This window comes from Juglans regia, chromosome 14 (assembly GCF_001411555.2).
Source record: "Juglans regia cultivar Chandler chromosome 14, Walnut 2.0, whole genome shotgun sequence".
Lineage (NCBI taxonomy): Eukaryota > Viridiplantae > Streptophyta > Magnoliopsida > Fagales > Juglandaceae > Juglans > Juglans regia.
The window spans coordinates 26,132,724-26,155,434 of record NC_049914.1 but is presented as its reverse complement, the minus strand read 5'-3'; the positions used below and the strand labels follow the sequence as shown (position 1 = coordinate 26,155,434).

At 35.5% G+C, this 22,711-nt stretch overlaps 2 protein-coding genes across 2 annotated transcripts; one reads left to right on the top strand and one right to left on the bottom strand.

The window, feature by feature from the left end:
• The first annotated feature begins 1,857 nt into the window (after positions 1-1,857).
• LOC108985595 (beta-glucosidase 12-like) lies at positions 1,858-5,610 on the top strand. The gene is made up of 13 exons (XM_035685307.1): positions 1,858-2,034; positions 2,168-2,237; positions 2,590-2,648; positions 2,985-3,060; positions 3,205-3,282; positions 3,369-3,456; positions 3,555-3,810; positions 3,939-4,057; positions 4,158-4,378; positions 4,484-4,515; positions 4,815-4,917; positions 5,037-5,145; positions 5,269-5,610. Exons 1-13 carry the CDS (start codon positions 1,873-1,875, stop codon positions 5,435-5,437), a joined length of 1,542 nt encoding a protein of 513 aa, XP_035541200.1. The 5' UTR covers positions 1,858-1,872; the 3' UTR covers positions 5,438-5,610.
• Positions 5,611-10,096: 4,486 nt separating this feature from the next.
• LOC108985594 lies at positions 10,097-11,096 on the bottom strand. The gene is made up of 2 exons (XM_018957940.2): positions 10,620-11,096; positions 10,097-10,537 (listed from the first exon to the last, which is right to left on the bottom strand). The coding sequence occupies exons 1-2, from the start codon at positions 11,094-11,096 to the stop codon at positions 10,097-10,099; spliced, it is 918 nt and encodes a 305-aa protein (XP_018813485.2).
• Between the last annotated feature and the right edge of the window lie 11,615 nt (positions 11,097-22,711).

The window sequence follows — 22,711 nt, the reverse complement described above, 5'->3', positions numbered from 1 at the left end:
CTGAACTTTCTGAAAAGGCTCATGTTTACATACTAGTATATGTTCTCTACTTACTGAGTTGTTGATAACTCACCTCCTTATCTTCATATATTTTTAGATGACATTGATTTCCCAGCTGGGGTCTGGATTAGAAATTGGAGCTTGACTAGATATGGATAGAAGGTTAAGTCCCTAATACTTGAAAGGTATAACTTGAGTATTAGAAGTACTTTGTGTTGTTTGGACCTATTGAGATTTAAAGATGTATCATTTTATTTCGTTGAGATTTTTGGAAAGTTGTAGACCCTTTTGATTTATGCTATTTTGTAATGATGATTTATGGAGTTTGTATTATAGTTATTTGGAAATATGAGATTGAGTGTTATTTATGAAGTCTTTGGAGTTTTAGGTGCTTGGAGAGACATGTTTGTAAGTGACAGGTAGTAATTCTCCGACCCTTCCGGGTTCGGGGCGTTACAAGGCTCCTGCCCCAGGGTGGATGAAAGTTAATCTAGATGCGGGTTTTGACAAGATACAACAGCTTTTGGGCCCTAGTATAGTCATTAGAGATTTCCTAGGTGATGTACAAGTGGTGCTTGCTGCACCTAGATCCTGTGTTCCCTCTGCATACCTAGCCAAGTGCTATGCATTATTAAGGCTGTAACTTTGTGTCATGAACTGGGTTTCGAATCTGTTGAATATGAAAGTGATGCAAAGATGGTTGTAGAAGTAGTCAATGCAGAAAACTAAGATTTTTCATGGTCAGGTCAGATAATTGAAGACATAAGGCATATTATGGCTTGGCATCCAACTTGGAAACTTTCTTTCATCCGAAGGGAAGGAAACAAAGTCTTCGGATGAAAGAAAGTTGCTCATGTTGTTGCAAAATTTGCTTTGTCTCTAGTTAATGAGTCAGTTTGGATGGAGGAGGGACCAGATTTGGTCCTTCGTGGTATTGCTTTTGATAAGTCTTGTATCAGTTGAGTTATGAAATGAAAGTTATCCTTTTCACAAAAAAAAAAAAAAAAAATTGCTATCCAGAGAAAACAAACCAATTACATATTTCTACTAGCTAGCTAGATTAATAAGCATATGGGCAATATCTAATCTGCATGTATTGTCTCCAGATCTAGGTATTGTATAATATATATACATATATATATATATATATATATATATATATATATATTCAAACACTGAAGCTTAATCATTTTGGTAAGGATTAGGCTTCGGACTTTGTACAGGCAATTAATTGCACAAATTCGTGATGATGCCACTGATCACTTCCCTCGAGATCGAGAGAGTTATTTTGAATATTACACACATGTTGATGCATCCCATTTAATGTTACATATAATTATATTATATGAAGTGTGTAAATTTTGTGCAGTCAATTTAAAAAAAATAAGATTTATTATAAAAAATTAATTTTCTTTTCACATGAGTCCCATATTTATTTACTTTTTTAAAAATAATTATGCGACATTTACACATTCACGACTGTAACTAATATGTCTCTAATTTTTAATCTCTCAAACTTCTAAAAAATTTATAAATAAATTAGTGATCTATCAGCCTTATTTCAAATAAGTAGAAAAACTAAAACCGAGACAAAATTAGCTGATGGGCTCACAGTTCAATGCTATGCAAATGTCAATATATATTAATGAGGCAAATGCTAAATAGGGACTAAAAAACTATTCCTGTATTAATCATCTACTTACTTATTGTCCCAACTTGTTCAGTACTGTATATACAAATAGATAATACAAGATCCAAAGAAAAAAATAACCGGAGAAATTAATAGCCCAATTGCATGGCTTGTCTCTGTTAGCACCTCTATAAAAAGCCGAGTTAGCAACACTCACAACCACATCAAAACCAGTTACGGCGATGAAAGCTGGTTACATACTTATAGGCCTTCTTGTTCTTGTTGGCTCTTTCGCCAACACCAGTAATGCTAATGCTATTACTCCCAGGTACGGCATTTCTTCACTCAACAGGACCAGCTTTCCCAAAGGTTTCACTTTTGGTGCAGCATCAGCTGCCTATCAGGTAAGCCCAGGTTTTCTACGTACATGTTTATATCATATATATTTTGAGTTTTTGTACGTTCAAGTTCCCTGAGATCTCAAGAATAATTCATGCATTTACTTGCATGCCTCAATATCATGTATTTGAATTCCAGTATGAAGGTGCAGCGTTTGAAGATGGCAAAGGACTAAGTATGTGGGATTATTACAGCCACAAATACCCAGGTCTCTCTCTCTCTCTCTCTCTCTCTCTCTCTCTCTCTCTCTCTCTCTCTACATATATATATATATACACACACATGACACACACACGCACACACACATTACGTACGTATTAATTGTTTCAGATGACATGAAGATGAAAAATAATTTAAAACGTTCTATTTCCGAAAGAAAGAAGGAATTGACATTTAATCTCTGAAGAGATATACTAACAACCTTCCTTTTTTATTTTATCAAGGCCAATATGAATTTGCGTTCCCATATATTACGTACACTCTGCTCATAAAAAAATATTCGAACAAACTTTGGTTGTTAGGCAAATGTATTAACAGATAAGATTTGTATGAAATTGCAGAGAAGATAGCAGATGGCAGTAATGGAGATGTTGCTGATGATCAATATCATCGCTACGCGGTACGCATATCCTTTTTTCCCCGTCTAATTAGTGGATAATAAGAGGAGCAAAAGGTGTATGTGTGTGTGTATATCACATAAGAAAAAATAATTAAATATTGATGAGGTAGCATTTTCATTCCATTTTTGTTCTATTATGATAAGGTGGTATTGTCAAGTCCTTAAAAAAACTTAAATTATAAAACTCAAATTTCAAAATACTTAAAATAAAAATAATTATTTTAAAGAAATTTTATCTAAAAAAATTGTAAAAGAAAAAAAGTTTTTTTTTTTTTTTCTAACATTTTTTTGCTAAAAAACTTAATTCTGGTATTTTGTGCTTTCTTGTAAATTTAGGAGGACTTTGGGCTTCTGAAGGATATGAATGCAGATGCATACAGATTCTCAATCGCATGGCCCAGACTAATACCAAGTAATTAATTACATGCTTTTCTGCATGATCAATGATCTGTTGCAATTTTCTGATCACTATATGCATTAATTGTATATTTATTTTAAAGCTTTCGATATATATATAATCATAAGTCATAACCATTCATTTGTGTCCTATTTTCAGCCGGAAAGATTAGCGATGGTGTGAACCAGAAAGGAATCGACCACTACAACAAGGTCATCAATGAACTCCTAGCCAAAGGTCATGGACGTCCACAATAACATATCATATACTAATAATTCACTGATGATAATGTATTAATGGTACTTAAAATTATTGAAATGAAGGTCTTACGCCCTATGTGACAATTTTCCACTGGGAAACTCCCATGGCCTTAGAACATGAGTATGGCGGTTTCTTAAGTCATCGCATTGTGTAAGTGATGACTAATTCACGGCCATATTAGCAGCATTCCATATATAGAAATGGGACACTCTAATATATCTGTGCATGCGTACGTACGTAATTTTCAGGGACGATTTCAAGGACTTCGCAGAGCTTTGCTTTAAGGAGTTTGGTGACAGGGTAAAGTATTGGATCACCTTAAACGAGCCTTGGACGTACAGCAGTGGTGGATATGCACAAGGGATGTTAGCACCTTTTAGATGTTCTAGCTGGCAAAATCTGAATTGCACCGGCGGGGATTCAGGGACGGAGGCATATACCGTCGCCCACAATCTGCTTCTTGCTCATGCAGCTGCCGTTAAGGTGTACAAGACCAAATATCAGGTTCCAATACAATATATTTACCAAAGTTTAAGTTTACAACAACAAATTAATATGTGTTTGTCGTGTGTTGACTTAACTAGACTAGCCATGGCTAACTTGGTTAACCAAATCATGTTCACTACGTTCAGGCAAAGCAAAAAGGTGTTATAGGGATAACACTTGTGTTGCATTGGATGGTTCCATATAATCCTAAATCGGCGAAAGACCGTGCTGCCGCATTCCGTGCCATTGATTTCATGTTCGGATGGTATGTTCACATGTGTGGATCTTGTTTTTAATTTTAGAACGATTACATCGTAATTCAGATACTGATCTTAATTTGTGGATGGTTTCATATTTTGTTGCAGGTTCATGGACCCCTTAACAAAAGGTCGCTATCCCCTGAGCATGCGTACTCACGTACGTGGAAACCGATTACCCATGTTCACCCCAAAGCAATCGAAGCTGGTGAAGGGATCATATGACTTTATCGGAATAAACTACTATACTGCCAATTATGCATCTGATGCACCTGAATACAAGTCTCTGAACAAAAGTTACTTGACAGATGCTCTTGTTAGTCAAACAAGTACGTACAAATTTAACACTCGAAAAGCATTGATCGATCTATATGTTTGTCTCATCATGTATATAATATTAACTACATCTTTTTTTGTTTGGCTGTGCATGGCAGCTTCGCGCAACGGGGTCCTCATTGGTCCAGAGGTATATATATATTAACTTTAAGTAAATTAATCTTTATTTTCCTCTATTATATAATATTCTGGATTGATGATATTCTATCTTACGTACAAACGCTGTCATATGTACCAACATGAGATGCTAAGCCGTTCCACTATATAATTAAGCATGCAATCCCTTTATTGTGAAATATATCAATTTAATAGTTCTTTCGATCTGATCCAGTACGTCCTAATTACCAACACATGATGTCTAAGAAATTGAACAGTACTATTCTTGGCAAATTCTTATGTAGTGATCAATTCATTTCCTATAAATCTCAGGCAGCTTCAAGTTGGCTCCATGTCTATCCTAGAGGAATTTACGATGTTCTTGTTTACACAAAAACCAAGTACGGTAATCCCGAAATCTACATCACCGAGAACGGTAATTTTCTCGACTGTTTTCAATTATTGTTGCATAAAGTCGATGATGACTTCTGATAAAGTGATAGTTTTCGGTTGTCCCATTTTATCTAATTAAGCTAAACTATAATCTTTTACTAGGAATCGATGAGTTCAATAATGCCTCATTAACGCTCAAGGAAGCTCTCAAGGACCCCGCTAGAATTAGTTATTATTATAAACATCTTGCGCATGTTCATAAGGCTATCGGGTTAGTGCTTCAAACAGCTCTCTCTCTCTCTCTCTCTCTCTCTCTCTCTCTCTCTCTCTCTCTCTCTCAAAATCTGTCTATCTTTGACCTTTAATTCGTTTCTTTCCTTGAAATTAATTATAGGGTGGGCGTGAAAGTTAGGGCATACTTTGCTTGGTCATTCTTGGACAACTATGAATGGATGTCTGGTTATACGGTTCGATTTGGCATCTACTTTATCGACTATGACAATGGATTGAAAAGATATCCTAAACTTTCAGCACATTGGTTCAAGAATTTCCTCAAAAAATAGAAATGAAGATTTTCGTATTATGAATTGCCTATCAAATTGGGTGGTCTCAGATCGATAAATTGAGCATTTCTTCTCTATGAATATTGTACTTCTTGAATAATGTAATTCCCTTTCTGTACTAGCGGAGACGCTTGCAGAGTAATAAATTGCTCTACTACCTTCGTCTTTTATTTTAAGTTCAAATTATGATATTTTAAGTATGAAATTTTACGACTAAATGATCAAAATACTTTTGGGCTTTTACATTGACTTCTGATCTCGACCATGCATGTGGAGTTACTAAAAATCCTAACTACTTTGCTTATTGAGTGGTTCAAATTTTGTTAATGCCTAGGCATTTCACATGTGATATGATGAGTTTAGACCTCAAAACTCATAACAAGTCCTCAAGTGACAAATTTGAATTATTGATTTGAGAAATATTGTAGTTTAGATTTTAGGAATTGTACATATAATAAGATTGAATCCTGCATAAAGTCTTAGGGTGAAATTTATTACGCTTTGCATCCCAAGCATGATTCAGAAAGGATGCGTAGGTAGGATATATAGTAACCATAAAGGAGTGAAAAAGGAGAGTTAAGATCTTGGGATGTAGAAGGAAGCCGGTTTATTCAAAAAAACTAACGTGGCCCAAAAGCGTTTGGTTATGTCGCTATGAAAAAGCATAGTTATGTCTAGCTAATTCATGAATGGTGCGATATCATCGCTCAACAGACTCATTTTGTTCAGGTGTACGTGTGGGTATAAGAATATTAATGGAGAATACCTTATTATTGAAAATGATGCACGTTTGAGTTGGGTGATGGCAAATTCACCGCCGCCATCAGATTGGATAACATTCCATACATCACAATCAATCTTTTCAAGTATACTAAGAATTGAGGTAGAGGAGGATACAAACGCACGGTAAAATTTGTTCATTTTGCCCAGATATATACTTTCACAAAGAGATGAACCTTTATTATTCTTGCTGAGGAAATGTATAAGACCTTTACACTATAATAGAATGTGTCTTTTGTGATAGAGGAAACTGTCACAAAAAAATGGGAAACCATCACTAAACATATTTGGTGACGGTTTGAAACCGTCACCACGACCGTCATCTAAAATGCATCAAAGAAAAAATTTGGTGACGTTCAACCATCACAAAAAATATTTTTAGTGACGGTTGGAAGTGTTCTGTTCGGTACAACGTTCGAACGTTCCTTTTTTAGTGATTTAAAATATTCTGTGATATGTATTTTAAATCCATATTACAGAATATTCACAATATTATCACAACAATATTTATACACATATTAATTCATCAATGAACACCATAAACTCACAAACTATTCACAAAATTCACAAACAATAATCACAATTATTTGAAGAGTAAGTATAAAATCACAACAACATGTATAAACATATTGCTAAACTTTAGAAATATAACAAACACCCACAAATTAAAAAAAATCAATTAATCTAATTGTCAATAATATTATATAACATAAACATTTATAATATAATATATTATATATAGATAATATTTTAGAAATTAAATTGACAAACGTTCGAATGTAATAATAATTACGTTCGAACGTTCTGTGTATATAAGGCCAAAACCGAACGTCGAAATGACATTTCCAAAACGTATCCATTGTCTACTCTGTTGCACGCCGCCACGCCTCCGTCACTGCCGCCGTCAACTCCACTACAACCGTCACTAAAAGGTATGCATTAATCTTTTATTCAAATAACATGTATTTTATTGAGATTTGGATTCAGTTTTATTTAAAACCGGATAAGTAGTGGCCGGATTTTCAACTCCATTTTTCAGCCACCACCACCAGCCATTGGCCGAATAGTCACCGTAGAAATGTTTCTTGAAGTGTATATTTCATTTCTACGGTGACATTTCGACTTTTAGAACTTTATAGAGAAATTTTCAAGATTTCAATAATGGCTGAGTCGACTTAGCCATTCTGTATCGTAATGTTCGAACGTTTCACCAAGACGTTCGAACGTACGACGTTTAAATTACATAGTCGTTACGGCTTCTACGTTCAAACTTTCATTGTCTTATAGTTAGACGTCATTTTCATCAATTTTACGTTTAAACATTTAATGTATATGTCCGGACGTACTACTTTTTAAATATTATTAAACGACATATGTTTGAACGTGAGTATTTTACTTTTGCACGTAAATCACATACGGTCGTACGTTTAATTATAATGTCCGAACATAGTGATTTTCTACTTTATTCATGCTTCAACGTTTGGACGTTCATATTTACGTTCACACGTAAAACAAATACGTTCGAACGTATAACATAAACGTCCGAACGTACGTTGGCCAATATTTATTTACTGCTTATGTTCAAATGTTTATGTTTTACATTTGAACGTATATGTTTTACGTTCGAACATATATGTTTTACGTTCGAACGTAAATTTATTTACATTATTTTACGTGCAAACGTATAAATAAACGTTCGAATGTTTAATTTACTATGTTCGAACGTTAATGCAGAGCAGCTTAAAATTAACAAAAAAAAAAATGCATTAATGTAAATAATTTTTTTTCTTTTTCTATTTTCAGGATATGGCTCTTCCACTGCATACTAGGAAACGAGGGAGGGAATGAGCCACGTTGGACACTGCTCGTATCGGAGCTCATACTGTTATGGTAGAGCGAGAGGTCCTGATTAATGAGTTCGACAAACTCTGTTGGCAGCAGACGAACCTGAGAGATGTTTTTCCTTAGAAGAGGCTGGGGAAATATCTGCACATTGAGGGTGAACGTATACCCCTCAATGGTTCAGGAATTCTATATGGAGATGTGTGACATGCCTCATGATGCATCCTCTCACACCGTGACTATATGCGGTGTTTCCATTGAGGTATCACCAGATGTCATCGGCGAGCACCTCGAGATTCGTCGAGGAGTTGAGACATTTGCACACTCAACACCCCGTGAGGATGTAGGCACTTCTACATCATCTACTGGCCGCCCATTTGAGCCAGCATCAGCCAGAGATGCAGGCCAATCAGAGGCTGAGGATATGGCGTTGAGGCTCGGGATGATGACCGAGACGAGGATTTCTACATCCTCACCTGAAGGGACCGCATGTAGATCGAGCGGAAGAACGCCTTCAACCAGAACCATCTGCTGCATTTCTTCTGCATGTTGCACCTTATTGTTGCAACAAATGTCGATCCCGTGGCACATAAAACCATATTTAGTCGGCTTCGGTCACAATTTTTTATACGAGTGGCACGTGGAGATCCTATAGATTTGCCACTACACATCATTGAGAGGATCCTTTACGAGGCGAGTATCGTCTCCACGGATAATCTCCCATACGGTGTCCTAATTAGCCGACTATTACTTGTACGGGGAGTGTCGACCCAGCCAGAGGAGCGGGTCAAAGATCAGATGAGCCCCCTCGACATGACCAAGCATCGACGTAGCATTGGACAGGCGAGGGGACGTCAGCCACCCCTGTAGAGGATCTAGTTCCTCCGACGTAGCCTGAGCCAGGTCATGTCAGGAGTAGTAGTCAGCATACGACGAGTACATCTACAGTAGATGTGCGGCCTGCTTGGGTTGATGCGGTTATCTCACAGCTGACTGCGCATATCGATCATAAGATCGATCGATCGCTCGAGGCTATATCAGCGTCTGTTGCCGAACTCACCCATCGTGTAACTATCCTCAACGATAAGGTTGATACCTTGACTGAGGAGTTACGGAGTTTGACTTTTACGGATAATGTTATCATCTGACTGTTATTTACTACATTCTATCAAATTTCATATTTTATTTTTAATATTTGTAAAGAAAAATATTATTGAATATTTCTATCATTTTTTAATTTCAATTTTTAATCTTCTTTGATGTTATATTTTTCAACTTTAATACTAAATCACTGCATTTCAAATATATATAAACATAAATATATATATTTATATATTACAAATTGTGTATATATAAATATATACAATTCAATTTTTTAGACTTGTTCACAAATTATGCACAATAAAAATCACATAATTTTTAAATTAAAGTCATTTAATTTAAATTTACAATGAACGTTATTACTTAACGTTCGAACATTGGCTCAATTTTACGTTCGAACGTTAATTAATAACGTTCAAACGTAAACAGACATAACGTTTGAACATATATGTAACGTTCGAACATATATTTCCCATACGTTGGAACGTAAAAAAAATCTCATCTATCTTTAATGACAGTTTCCAGAAACTGTAACAGAAAATGCCTTTTAGTAACAGTTTAGGGACTGTCACAATTTTCTAACCGTCACTAAAAAGCAATTGTGTTGTAGTGTTACACTAGAAGACACGAAGGTTAAAGGCCTAGCGAGAATGCCCCAAGAGTTGATGCGACACTTCCTAAAAAATCTACCGAAACCACGTGGAAAAGCTGTGCGCTTCAATGGGCACTAATTATTAATATGGCATGTGGGCATCAACTATATGAATAAATGAATACTTGATAGAAGCTGGCCCGCGAAATTATTAAACAATCAAGGTGCATGCAGCGGCCCACGGCAGGGGAGGAAGATCACATGCAGTACTTCCAAAATCTAAAAGAGTAATATTATATATATATATATATATTTTTTTTTTTGAGTAAACAACCTTTCTTCATTCAGTTAAACAAGTGTTGGATACAAGGAGGGACTCCCTCCATTGAAATGCTCTCCTCAGAGAGTTTTAGTGCATCCTTAGCTAGACAATGAGCAATACAATTGGACAACCTAGAAATGAAGTGCACAGATTCCAGAGACAAACTTTTTAGTTCTTCTTTGATATCTTGTATGATCAAACCTGTTGATCTCCAATCCAATGTCTCGCTGTTGAGGTCCTTCACCACACTCAATGTATCCCCTTCAAGAAGTAACCTTGTGATTCCTAGATTTTTACAGAACAAAACTGCTCTGAGGGCTGCCACTGACTCAGCTAGTTTGGCATTGGGGAATAACTTCCTTGGAGCTCTCAGTATTGCTATTACTCTCCCCTCCCAATTCCTGACCACCACACCTACCCCCACTCTACTGCTAAGTCGATCAACAGATGCATCCCAGTTGGCCTTGTAGGCATTCATAGGGGGGTCTCCAGGTTTCTATGTCGTGTGGCCTGCTATGTTCTCCTAACAGCTTGCTATGATTTACCTCCTTAAACTCTTTAGAAAGATGTGAAGCGGACAGAACCACCCTTAAGGGGTCCTCAAATTTCTCTTCAAACACAAGCGTATTCCTTTTCCTCCACACCTTGTACGCTGTGCATGCAAGCTCTTCTGCATCTTCTTCATTGAAATTTGATAAGACATGCTCCACTACCTCTTTAAAAGATGTAAAACTGACCTTCATTTTTTGCAGACTCCTCGAGCAAGCAGCCCAAACATCCTGCACTGATGGACATGACCACAAGGCATGCAGGACAGATTCTGACTCCAACTTGCATATTGGGCAAACCGAGATAATCCTGATTTTCCTCTTACAGAGGTTGAGGTTAGTAGGTAAGGAATCATGGGAAGCCCTCCATAAGAATATTCTGACAGCACTCGGGACCTGTAACTTCCAGATTTTTGGCCATATCTCCTTATGGTTAGAATGTGCAGAAGATTGACCCACTGAGTTTTGTGACATTGTACCCAATAAGTGATAAGCACTCTTAACAGAAAAAAATCCAAAAGAGTAATATTATATATAGATAAGGGATCTTGCTTCTCTTTAAAAATTCACATTTTCTTCTTTAAAACTTAAAATAATCTTAATTCTAAAAATTTCTTCTAATAATTAGCCCCTAATTCATCAATATATCCTTCTCGACCCAATTCTTTGATCTTTTGTCACATATTATATATATCTATATATATATATATATATCAAGGGGAAGCAATAGGCGCAATGAGTTTTTAATATCATGATCTTTTACTTCCATGGATGCACAAAATTAATGTGGCTAAAGAACTTGCTATATGTTCATGAGTACTAGTACTATCATCATCTAATTATTAACCGTCGACATTCCAATTACATACCTAGATATTGCATGAACCCACACTAGTAAGAACCTAAATCTACAATAATGATCACACTATTTTATTAATAAGATATTAGGGTTCTCTAATTGTACGTGTGATATTAATTGCATGTTTCGAGAGTTTTATATATAATGACAACTTGCAAAAGCGAATCTTATCAATCGATGCCATAAATTATCCCTCATATGCTATGTATAACTTATATATAAGTAAGATAATCCAAATAGACTGAATAGTCGATCATTCTCCCTTTTATTTGAAAGTATCCTTCAGTACTAATTTTACACTTGACAAATTAAGGAGCCCTGCTTAATATCCGGTTGGCCAGATAACATGATAATAATCTAAAATAATTTAAGTTCGAGTTTGTCAGATCAATGAAGATAATTTAGAACTTGGCACATGGCAGTACTCAAGAATCTGCATGAACCGATCGATAATTTGTCCTATTATCATTTTCTAAGTTAATTTTCTTAAAAATTTCATGATCAAGATCTTTCCATCACTACAAGAAATAAGACTTTTTGCGGCAATTTTATGTCTGTTGCAAATAAAATTGCCGCAAAAAGTCACTATTTACAGCGATTTTTCACATCATCGTGTGTTTTTTACATCAAGTTGAAAAATAGTCTTTTGCAGCGATTTTTATAATTTTTACAACGGAAAAAATCGCCGCAAATACAAAATTAATTATTTACAGCGACTTTTTAAATTTTTGTGACGAGAAATTCGTCGAAATATTAAAAAAAATTTTGCGACGCTTACCAAATCGTTGTGAGTGTGAAAGTGGTAATTTGCGGCGATATGGAGACGCCGAAAAAAGCTGATAAAATTGAAATCCCGCTCGTTCCCCTGTCATTTCCCTCCAGGCCTTTCCCCCCTGCCCCCCTCTCCCTCCCCTTGTCTCTCCCCAACTCTTCCTTCTCGAGCACAACCCACGCCGGTAAGCACAGTCCGTCGCCCGCAACCCCACCACGCCACCGCCACCTCACCTCGAGCACAACCCACGCCGGGAAAGGCCCTGTTTCTGCCCTCTCCGTCTCTCCATCCACTCACTGCGACATATTCGAACTTCCCCGAGGTAAGATTTCCAAACCCTTATTTCCAAATCATCTTCTTCTTGCCATTTTATGGTCTTCTAAGTCTTCATCTTCTATTTCATTCGCTGCTCTTCAAGCATCTAGACCCACGATGATGTGGCCAGATAGCTTCCACCCCCGAGTACCAATATAGTGCTTTTGTATTAATCTTCCCAAGGTTATTCTCTCTCCAAGCGTTAGTTAGATGAAGTTTTCTTCTTTATCTGGGTTTTAATTTGTTGATGTTGTTCCAAATCTACTTAATCTTCATGGGCTTCCAAAGGGAACACCCTTTTCTCACTAAATACCTGTGTGAACATTTTATTTGGGGTTTCATTAATTTTGATTCTGAATTATATTCATTTTGGTGGTTAAAATGTCTACCGTGCTACACTTGGATCTGTATCTCGGTGAGGATAGATGGAAGGTTCAAATGTGGGATTTACTCTTGGATAAAGAAGGCAATTATTGGGTCTTCCTCATTCTCATTTTATACTTTTGTAATAATAGAGGGATTATTTTTCCTTGTAATTTGCTAAAATCTCTTGTGCCCTACAATTAGAGCATTTGATGCTAACAAGTCATCCTTACTTTAATTAGAGAAAAGTACCTGAGGGTTTGAAACCTGAGAGTAAACAAACATCTTCAGATGACCTCTTATAAATGAAAAGTATCATATAAATGAAAAGTATCTCACCTGAGGTGAAATATTCTTTGTAATTTCGATGAAGATGGAAATCTAGAATTGTCTTTGTTGCTCTCAAATTAATGTCTTTTTTGTTTATTATTTTAATAGTGAATTATTTTATTCCTTATGATTTCGTTTTGCTTTATGTAACATTTGTTCATAATGCATAACTAGTGAACTATTTTTAGTTGAATTGATTTTCATATCTTTCTTTTGTGTCATAAGTTGTATATGTTTATTTGAGCTTATGCAGAGGATACTTATGTTACCTAGTTTTCAATATCATTTGATGGTTACCATATCTAAGTTTCCTTAATTGAGTAAAGGTACTTCCCACGGGACTCTTTCTTTTGTAGTTATTTTATAACTTTCCAAAAAGAAGCTATTTCTGATTTTTTATTGGTTAAGGCTAGTTATATTTAGAAGTCCAACTTGTGAAGAAAAAGTTTGCTTTCAAGTGTAGCATTCCAATTTCTAGCCTCTAATTAGCCCCTGTTCTTTCCCTTTCCTTTGTAAATTCAATTTAGTTACATCTATCATTTTATGACATGCTAGAGTACTGAAAAATCGAGACATATATAATAAACTTCTTATCAAAATCAGTTTTCATCTATCGTGATTTTAAGACGTCTAATATTTTGTTAGACTTGGTTAGTATATGAACTGAATAATTATTGAAGAAATAAAATCAAGTAATTATTCGGCTTCCCTTTGTTTCATATCATAGAAAAATACACCATTCAATTTCTTAGATGAAGGCTCATTCTAGATTATAATGATGAAACTCTGTTCTTTTAAGTCAAATGCATTAACTCTGTTCTTTTAAGGCTCTAGTCAAAGTTTTAGACTAGAGCCTTAAAGTCTAGTAGGATTTGAAACTTCTTTTTCGTCCTTTGATGGATATTTTCTTGTCGATCTAGCAATATTATGTACAGGCTGAAGTTTTTCATCCATTTTGTGGTCCTTTATATTTTGACTGGGCAGACAGGAAAATTTTCTGCAGTGGGTGGATGCAAATAGTTTAATGATGTTTATTTACAAGATATTTGGATGTGGAAAGTTTAGTTTATAAAATTAAGAACTTTTCTAAAGATTTCCTGTCCAGCATCTTTTGCTTACTAGAAGAGCCCCATTTATTTTACATGATCATAGTGTCACCCACTATTCCTTTTCAGTGATTTTAAAGATGCAAGTTCCAGTTTATCAAAATGACATTTGTTTCCATAGTCCATACTGATTAAGGCCTCTAGCATATAGTCACTAAGAACCAAATGACTTTTCACTTGGTTCCTAGTGCTTCCATTAAAGAATAATGCCTCACTCACTAGTATTCACATCTAGTAAATAGAGATTTCTTAAATTTCTATCCAAATAGTTATTGTTTCTTGCTTCTTTTTTTGATAAGTAAAATACTATAAACGATGTTGCACCAGCTGGGAAACTTTTCTTGCTTCTTGATCATGAAGTGTTGGGATATAGTTAGCATGGATATTTTTGTTGAAGTTCTATGGATTTGTTCCAGGGTCTGCCTCTTTCTCTCTATTTTCTTCATCTTTATTAGATAAAGTTTCTAAAATGCAAATTTTTCTAAGAATAATATCTTTTTTTGAGAAATATCCCAAGTTTTGATAATGATAAACCTTATTATAATCTTTTCTTCTCTTTGGGTTAGGATTCATTGCTATAGCTGTAGGGATCTCTAGTTTTGTTTTCTTTTGAATTTAAGATTTGGCAGAGTATTAATACTACCACATATTATGCACTACTTGTTTGTCTATTTTTTAATGTTGTCTGATTGAATATTGCTACTGAATGGATTTTGCAACTCACTTTAAGTTCAGTGTTGAACAGATATTGCCTCATTAGCAACTTGGTTCACTTCATTGAACACATACTTTAAATATTCTGAGGTATTTGTTGCTGAATAGAAGAAGTTTACCTTGGCCTGTTGCTGGTAAACAAAATGCGCAGCTTGAGGTATTTGTTGCCCTTTTTTAAGGGAGGGGGTGATATTGGTTCCTGCTCTGTTTCAAGATTGAATGGATTATCAATTAGCTATCTTACTTGTAAATGATTTTAATCTAATGACTTGCATTGCATTTTTAAATGATTTTTTTCTATAAGCAAATTTTTTTTAAGATGATGACATTGCATTGTAGCAATATTAAAAGGACTATATATAGTTTTGTGAGCTTGTACGGTACTACTAATTATCTAGCAGTGAATTTAGTGCTTCTTTATTTTTTGGGCCATGCATAAGTGCAGTGGAGAGTGAGATTGCGTTGCTCCTACTAATATCCTTTCTACTTCAAATAATCTAGTCTTTAACTCATAAACCAAAGTGTCAATTGATTTTTGCCATGATCATGGTTGCTATTAATTTGATTCCATTGTTTATTGTTCTTAGGCACCAGAGTTGCACATGGAGATCCACAAGCATGGGCTTGGTCAACAGACTATGGATGGGCATCTTCTACTTCTGCTTCTGTTAATGAAAAGGTTAGATTGTCAAAGTTTTCCTTCACTTTATAGTTTATGCAAGAGGATTCAGTAATGTACTACTTACAATTAGTTAGTGTTGTTTTTTTCATAGTGACACCAAGGGAACATTGCCCATTTTAAGTTTTTTGTTTTTGTAAGTTTTGCTACTAATCGAATGAGATAAAGGCCATATCATGGTTGTTCTAGTCTTTTAATCAGCCGAATAAAAGATCTCAATTACTAAGGTGTGCACATCCAGAAACTTGAGGGATTACAGGAAGAAGCATCGCCATGTTTCCATTAAGGCCTTGAAGAAGTGGTCAAAGCAGGTGCTTGAGGGATTGGAGTTTCTACATACCCATGAGCCATGCATTATTCACAAAGATCTCAATTGTAGTAACATCTTCATCAATGGAAACATAGGCTAGGTAATAAGTCCTTTTTTTCCTTTTTCAATTAATGTGCACTAAATTGGGTTATCATGTTTCTTTGTTTTTGTCATTATAATCAATTTGAATGTCGTATATTCATCTGGAATATTGAGTTCGTTTCTCTATTTTTTCCCTTTCAACAAGTATAGTTACTATAGATCTTAGGTTCTTTATTTAAGTTACTATAGACTTTGGATTTTTTTTGAGCATGTAAAAAGAATATTAGGGCAATCCATAGTGTAAGGTAAAATTGTGAAGCCTGCAAAACTTGGCTGTGTATAATATTTTCTCTATACTGTTTTGTGCATTTTTTTTTTAATTTTGTGAAACATCTTTTCCGGCGAGTTTAGTTCGCCGCAAATAATGATTTCATAGCAAAATATATTTACGGCGACATAAAATCGCCAGAAATAAAGGCGAAACTTATCCGCCGGAAACTTATCCGCCGGAAAATACTTCATAACGGCGATAATTTTAAATCGCTGCGAAAAATAATAAGTTATTTGTGGCGATTTTATTAAGTTTTTGTGACGATACATATCGCCGGAAATAGTAGTTCTCAGTGATTTTAAAGGTAAACCGGAAGGCCATTTCTGTCGATTTTTTGAACATTTCCGGCAGACGTAAATCGCCGTAAATAGTAATTTTTTTGTGTCGATTTTTGCCTATCGCCAAAATTGATCAAAAATGACTTTAGGATTTTGGCGAACCTGCAGTGATTTTAAATCGCCGGAAATGATCAAATGCAGCGATTCTGAAGAGTATTTGCGACGATTTTGAGCGCTGAAAAAGGCCAGATTTCTTGTAGTGCATTTCTACTAGCTAGAGTAATAAGCATCTGGGCATTACTATCTTATATCTTATTTGCATGTATTGTCTCCAGATCTATTATATATATATATATATATATATGAGATTTGCTACATGTACCCAACGTGGGGTACCTTTTGCAGAATCGCTGACGTTGCATTAGGCGATATTATTTAAAAAAAAAAATGAAAAACAAATTAGAACAAATCAAACCCACATGCCCGCACCAAAATGGGTCTCAGTTGCAAATCCATCCCCCAGTGCCAAAATCAATCTTAGTTGGAAGTCAAACCCAGCACCAAAAATATTGACTTAAGAAATCAAACCCATCCCAATGCCAAAATAAAATCTTGGGTTCGAGTAGCTTTTTTGTATGATTTAACATGAAAGAAAATAGTAACATTAGAGAATATCTAGAATTCTATCCAATGGGAACTTGAAACAAAGTAAAAAAATCATTTAGAAAAATACGTAGGATGAAAGAAGATGGACAAAAATACATTATTAAAAAAAATTGCAATTTTTCGTGTCCAACTTGTGTGGGTGAGATTGATTTCAACATGGAGCGAATGTCGTCATTTGAGAGTTGTCTTTTAAACTGTTGATTATAAGCTTATAAAGAAAGCAAAAGGTTACTCTCATCGAAGAAAAAATTCGTAGCCATTTGATAAATTCTATTTTTCTTATTGTTAAACAGAAGCAGAGGAAGGAGAAGAAGAAGAATAAGGGGAAGGATGTTAACAAAGAGGAGGAGCGTACACTTTCAACACCTAGAAAAAGGAGAAGAACCAAGACAAAAAGCTTGTGTACTAGTGCTCTGTTTTCCAAGACCAGAAACAGAGGCAAAAAAAGATCAATCTTTAAGAACTATATAACACTCTGAGAACAAGTAAATAAAGAGAAAAACAAATAAATTGGGAAGAAACTTGTCATATTTGCGTAGTATTGATGCTATGATTTTTCATTATACAATTTGGTTACAACCAGAAAAGGGAAGGAAATAACTAATTGATTTTCCTGCCATTGCTAACATACAACATAAGATTACACATGAAAAGTAAATACAATCAGATTGTAAAAAAGGAGAAGAGACCATACTGACCATTTTTGTGAGATTTAACACAAGTAGAAACAACAATGTAAACATGCCAGACAGGGAAAATATTTTTCTACCATAAGTCCATCAACTTTTCCTTCACCATGAGTTTCTTTCTGGGCTTTCTTCTCCTATTCCCACCGCCACCACCAAGTCGGAGCCTTGGGTTGGTTGGTTTCTCAAACGAAATCAACCAACTAGCGTCGTGCGAAAGCAAACGAAAAATGAAACGTCCCGTTTTATTTTTACACGTGGATGGATGTGTACGCTGGGTTCCCAAACACCGGGTGCGAGTAGCTTTTTTGTGTGTATATATATATATACTCATGACTAACTTTACAATGCAGCAAAAAATAAATAAATAATTCAAGAGATCGAACAGGTGATGAAAAAGTAAGCTATAATGATGAGCTGAAATGAGTTGAGGAAGCAAACGAAGCCTTAGTGCTTCATACAGCACACATACACGTACTCTCCCTCTCTCCCTCTCTCTCTCTTATTTTTTATTAAAAGCACTCACTTATGGTAGAGAAAAACCGTAGTTACAACATAGATACTTGGGGATACCTGAGTTGTCTCAGATCGTTAAATTGAGCATTTCTTTTCCATGAATTTTGTCCTTTTTTAATAATGTAATTTCCTTTCTGTACTGGTGGAAACACTTGCAGAATAATAAATTGCTCTAGGGAGTACTGTCTCCGTCTTTTATTTTCGATTTAAAGTTTCATATTTTATGTAATGCCCCGTACTCGAGGGTCCGGAGAGTTAACTCATGTCACTTAAAAATCATTTTTTTTTCCATATAGTACATACTCTAATTTTTCTCTATCGCACAAAATACTCATATATTTACATCACTTACTCCAGAATAATGATTCTAAGACAAGACAAAGTCTTAATATAAACGTTAATCTCCCGACAAATCACAACATCATAACACAACAAGTTTACTGAATGAAAACCATCAATACCCAAATAAACCTTCTATGCTTAAACCATCATTCTTAACTCTTCTCACCCATGCTCCATATCCTTGATCCTCAACTGAAACATTCAAATCATCTGAAAAATATTGTGGAGATAAGGGGTGAGTTATCAACGACTCAGTAACCAGAGAACATATACTAGCATGTAAACATGAGCCATTTTCAGAAAGTTCAATATGCAGAAACAAAACATTTTATTTTTATATGCAGATCTCAGAAAACGTGTTATCAGAAAATTAGAGCGAATTTTCAAACATTTCATACTCAAGTCAACAATTCATATTTGAGGATCCATTTCATATTCAAAAACGCTTTGGCATAACATAACTGAACATATTCATCTTATCATATCATATCATATACCATGTTTAACCCCCGTGGTAGGGTTGTGCTATCCCCGGTGGCCAAACCAGGCAGTATCATGTGGTGAACTTCCCCTTTTTCAATCTCGGAGCCCCGAGTGTGCACACAGGAAAGAACACGTAAAAAGACCACTTTGTTTCCAAAGTGGGTGCACTCATATCATATCATGGTGGTACCAACCATATCACGTGAACAGTATCATCATTTCAGAACCATATTCAGAACATATAAGTATGCCAAAGTTTTATCATATCCATATCATATCACAACACGTGCGAAACATATTCATATCATTTCTATTTGATCAAAAACAGATCCAAATCATTTCATATCACATGCATAAAAATTTCAATGATATCATATTCGCTCTTTTGTATATTTCAGAAACCTGTCAAATATTGCTCATGTCTACACATTTCATGTCAAACATTTATTTTCTCTTTCATTCGTATCTCATGAGGGAATGCCAAACATATACTGAGATTGTTTTTCACTTTTTCTTTTTAAAACAACATGCACATTTTTACAAACCAACCTCAGTTCATTTCTTTTTATGCAAATCCAGCATAGGAACCCCACTTACATGGACGCCTTAACTTTTCCAAAATTTTCCTCAAATATGTCGAGTCGACTATAAATCGTCACCTATAAAGATAATCACGTAATTTTCGTAAGTTTCCAATCAATCATGTATTTCGATATTTAAGCTAAGCTTCTTAAATAACCTATTTTAAATTTCTCAAAACTAAAAACCTTCATAATCCCAAAATATATCATCACTTCCTAAAATCACCAATATCCGCCACAACCCACGTCATACACAAAACACCAATATTTAAACCCAAACTGCCAACAAATCTCATAGTCTAAACCAATCATGTTAACAACTCCATCACCCAATCCAATCAATCCCGCTTACTCCTCAGACTCAGTCCGGCAAAACCAATCAGCAATTAAATACAGTGTAATGTGCTAGTGAAAAAATACATTAAATTCACGAGAATTCTTTGAAAAATACTTACAATGCTATATAATAAATTATGGAGGATCACGGAGGTGCAAGAAGTGGAAAAACAGCTGCGGAACAGTGCAAAAATACACTGTGGCCGTGGGTCACAGATACTCACTTTCCAACGGGTGCAAACGAAGACCCGAGATTGATAGGGTAGGGCCTAGAAAAGTCGGTGAAGCCAATGGTGGTGGTGGTTTGCCGTGGGTGGCGGCGCAAGGGGTGTTTTTAGGCCAAAATACCGAAATCAGAGATGGGCTTGGTTGTGCTTCACCGGTGACGGATCGGAGCCGGGGTTGGGTCCATTGGGTTGCTAAGAGGTCGGGGATGAAGTGGTAGGAAGATGGTAGCCAGAGGTGGTGCGACGGCGGCGCAGTGGTGCATGGAACGCCGCGGCTTCAATGGGTTCGTGGTGGCTAACGGCGGCACAAGGGAGGCTGAGATTGGAGGGGTGAGGTCTCTGGCCGGTGGGGGAGCTAGTGGGCCGGGCGGTGTCGCGCACGGCGGCGTGATGGCGGAGGGCTGGGTGAGGAACGACTGCACGGCGAGAGAGAGAGAGAGAGAGAGAGAGAGAGAGAGAGAGAGAGAGAGAGAGAGAGAGAAGAAGAACTCGCGCGCGGGGAGGAAGACTAGGAGGAGAAAAAGAAAAGCAAAGAAAAAAAAAAGAAAAGAAGAAAAGGAAAAGAAAAGGAAAAGAAAAACAGAGGGAAAAGAAATGAGGTCCAATCCTCACATCTTGAGTCATAAAAATGATCCAACGGAAACGATTTTAAAACTGCAAGTGAAATAAAATAATCCAGTGATTAAATTGAAAATAAATAATTAAACCCAACAATAAGTTAATTTAATTTGAGAAGAAATTTAAACACATAACAATAATTAATTTAAAGAAAGCACTTCAAAAAATAATTTTCGTAAACTAAAAATCATAAAAATAGTCTAATTAAAAATCCAATAATTTTAAAACAAGAGAATAAATTCTGAATCAATAAAAATAATTCATTCATTAAAATACACTAAAATACGGGGTGTTACATCCTCCCCCCCTTAAAAAAATTTCGTCCTCGAAATTTGTAAGGTCAAACATTAACGTAAAGGCAAGATACAAGATATAACTCAAAACACGCTCGAAAAGACCATACCATCAACAACTCTCAACAAGCATGAGTAATGCACTCCCAAGTCTACTCCTATAGGCGATTCCATTATGCTCGCATTAGTCTCCCAATGACACATCACGTCTATTACTCCTAGGGTGACCACGAAATCCAAAATCTCCATTTCCACCAACAACATTAATACAACACTCAGCAAAAACCCAATGATTATTATTATTTTCGTAACACGAACTGTGCTAACCTCAATCGACTCCTATGTTAAAATTCACCAACCTTCATTGTATTCTACAAGTTGGTAACCTATTAGCCACTTCCAAAGTTAACCATCAATAAACATTTTCATCATCCGGACCTATTCCCTCAAATTCAACAAGAATTATATCTTAAATCCGCATCACCAAAAGTTTAATCTCTAATTACAAGTATCATCTCAAATTTTCAAATCACTAATAATCCCTTAAGATCAACACAAGGTTTGAATCCTTAATTATATCACAACATAACACCATTGAGTACGAGGTAGCTCAACACCTACTAACCAGAAAACTCTCACCACATTTGGTAGGAAATTCTTGATCTCCAAAACCATGAACTATTTCACACTTTCCTCAAACTCACCAAGAATTCATTCCTGAATCTACACCAATTATTATCCTTAAATCCGATATGGATCAAATCCCAAAACCTGCCACAAAAACCTCAAACTAATAACAATTATTTTCCCCAATTCAAACCAAATTTTCAATCCCCATGGAAATACACGAACTAAATCAATACCTTCAATACCCACAGAAATATTCTCCTTGAAAATTCTTATATCAATAACTCAACTCTGATCAACCCTATTTAATGATCACAGACTAATCAATATCCAAAAATCAAGCTAGGACACTAAGCCTGCAGAATTAAAAACTTAAATCTTATTACAAATTAGTCCTTCAAATCTGTAATTCTAAAACCTTAAACTATATTAGAATCATTTTTCGAAATCTGTAAGATCGATGAACTTATATCCAATAATAAAACAATCGACTCCCGAAGCTTTCAAGATCTAAAATATTAAAAGATAACAAATCATTTCTTAAAGTCTGCAAACTTTAATCCTTTAGTGAAATTCTCGTAAATCTATCCTTAAAGTTTGTTGAACTTACAATCT

Coding starts and splice junctions, on each gene's coding strand:
- LOC108985595 (XM_035685307.1), top strand. CDS start 1,873: ATGAAAGCTGGTTACATACTTATAGGCCTTCTTGTTCTTGTTGGCTCT. Junction 3,457..3,554: donor TTCTTAAGTCATCGCATTGT/GTAAGTGATGAC, acceptor CGTAATTTTCAG/GGACGATTTCAAGGACTTCG. Junction 4,058..4,157: donor ATTGATTTCATGTTCGGATG/GTATGTTCACAT, acceptor ATTTTGTTGCAG/GTTCATGGACCCCTTAACAA.
- LOC108985594 (XM_018957940.2), bottom strand. CDS start 11,096: ATGTCACAAAACTCAGTGGGTCAATCTTCTGCACATTCTAACCATAAG. Junction 10,538..10,619: donor TTTCTAAAGAGTTTAAGGAG/GTAAATCATAGC, acceptor AATGCCTACAAG/GCCAACTGGGATGCATCTGT.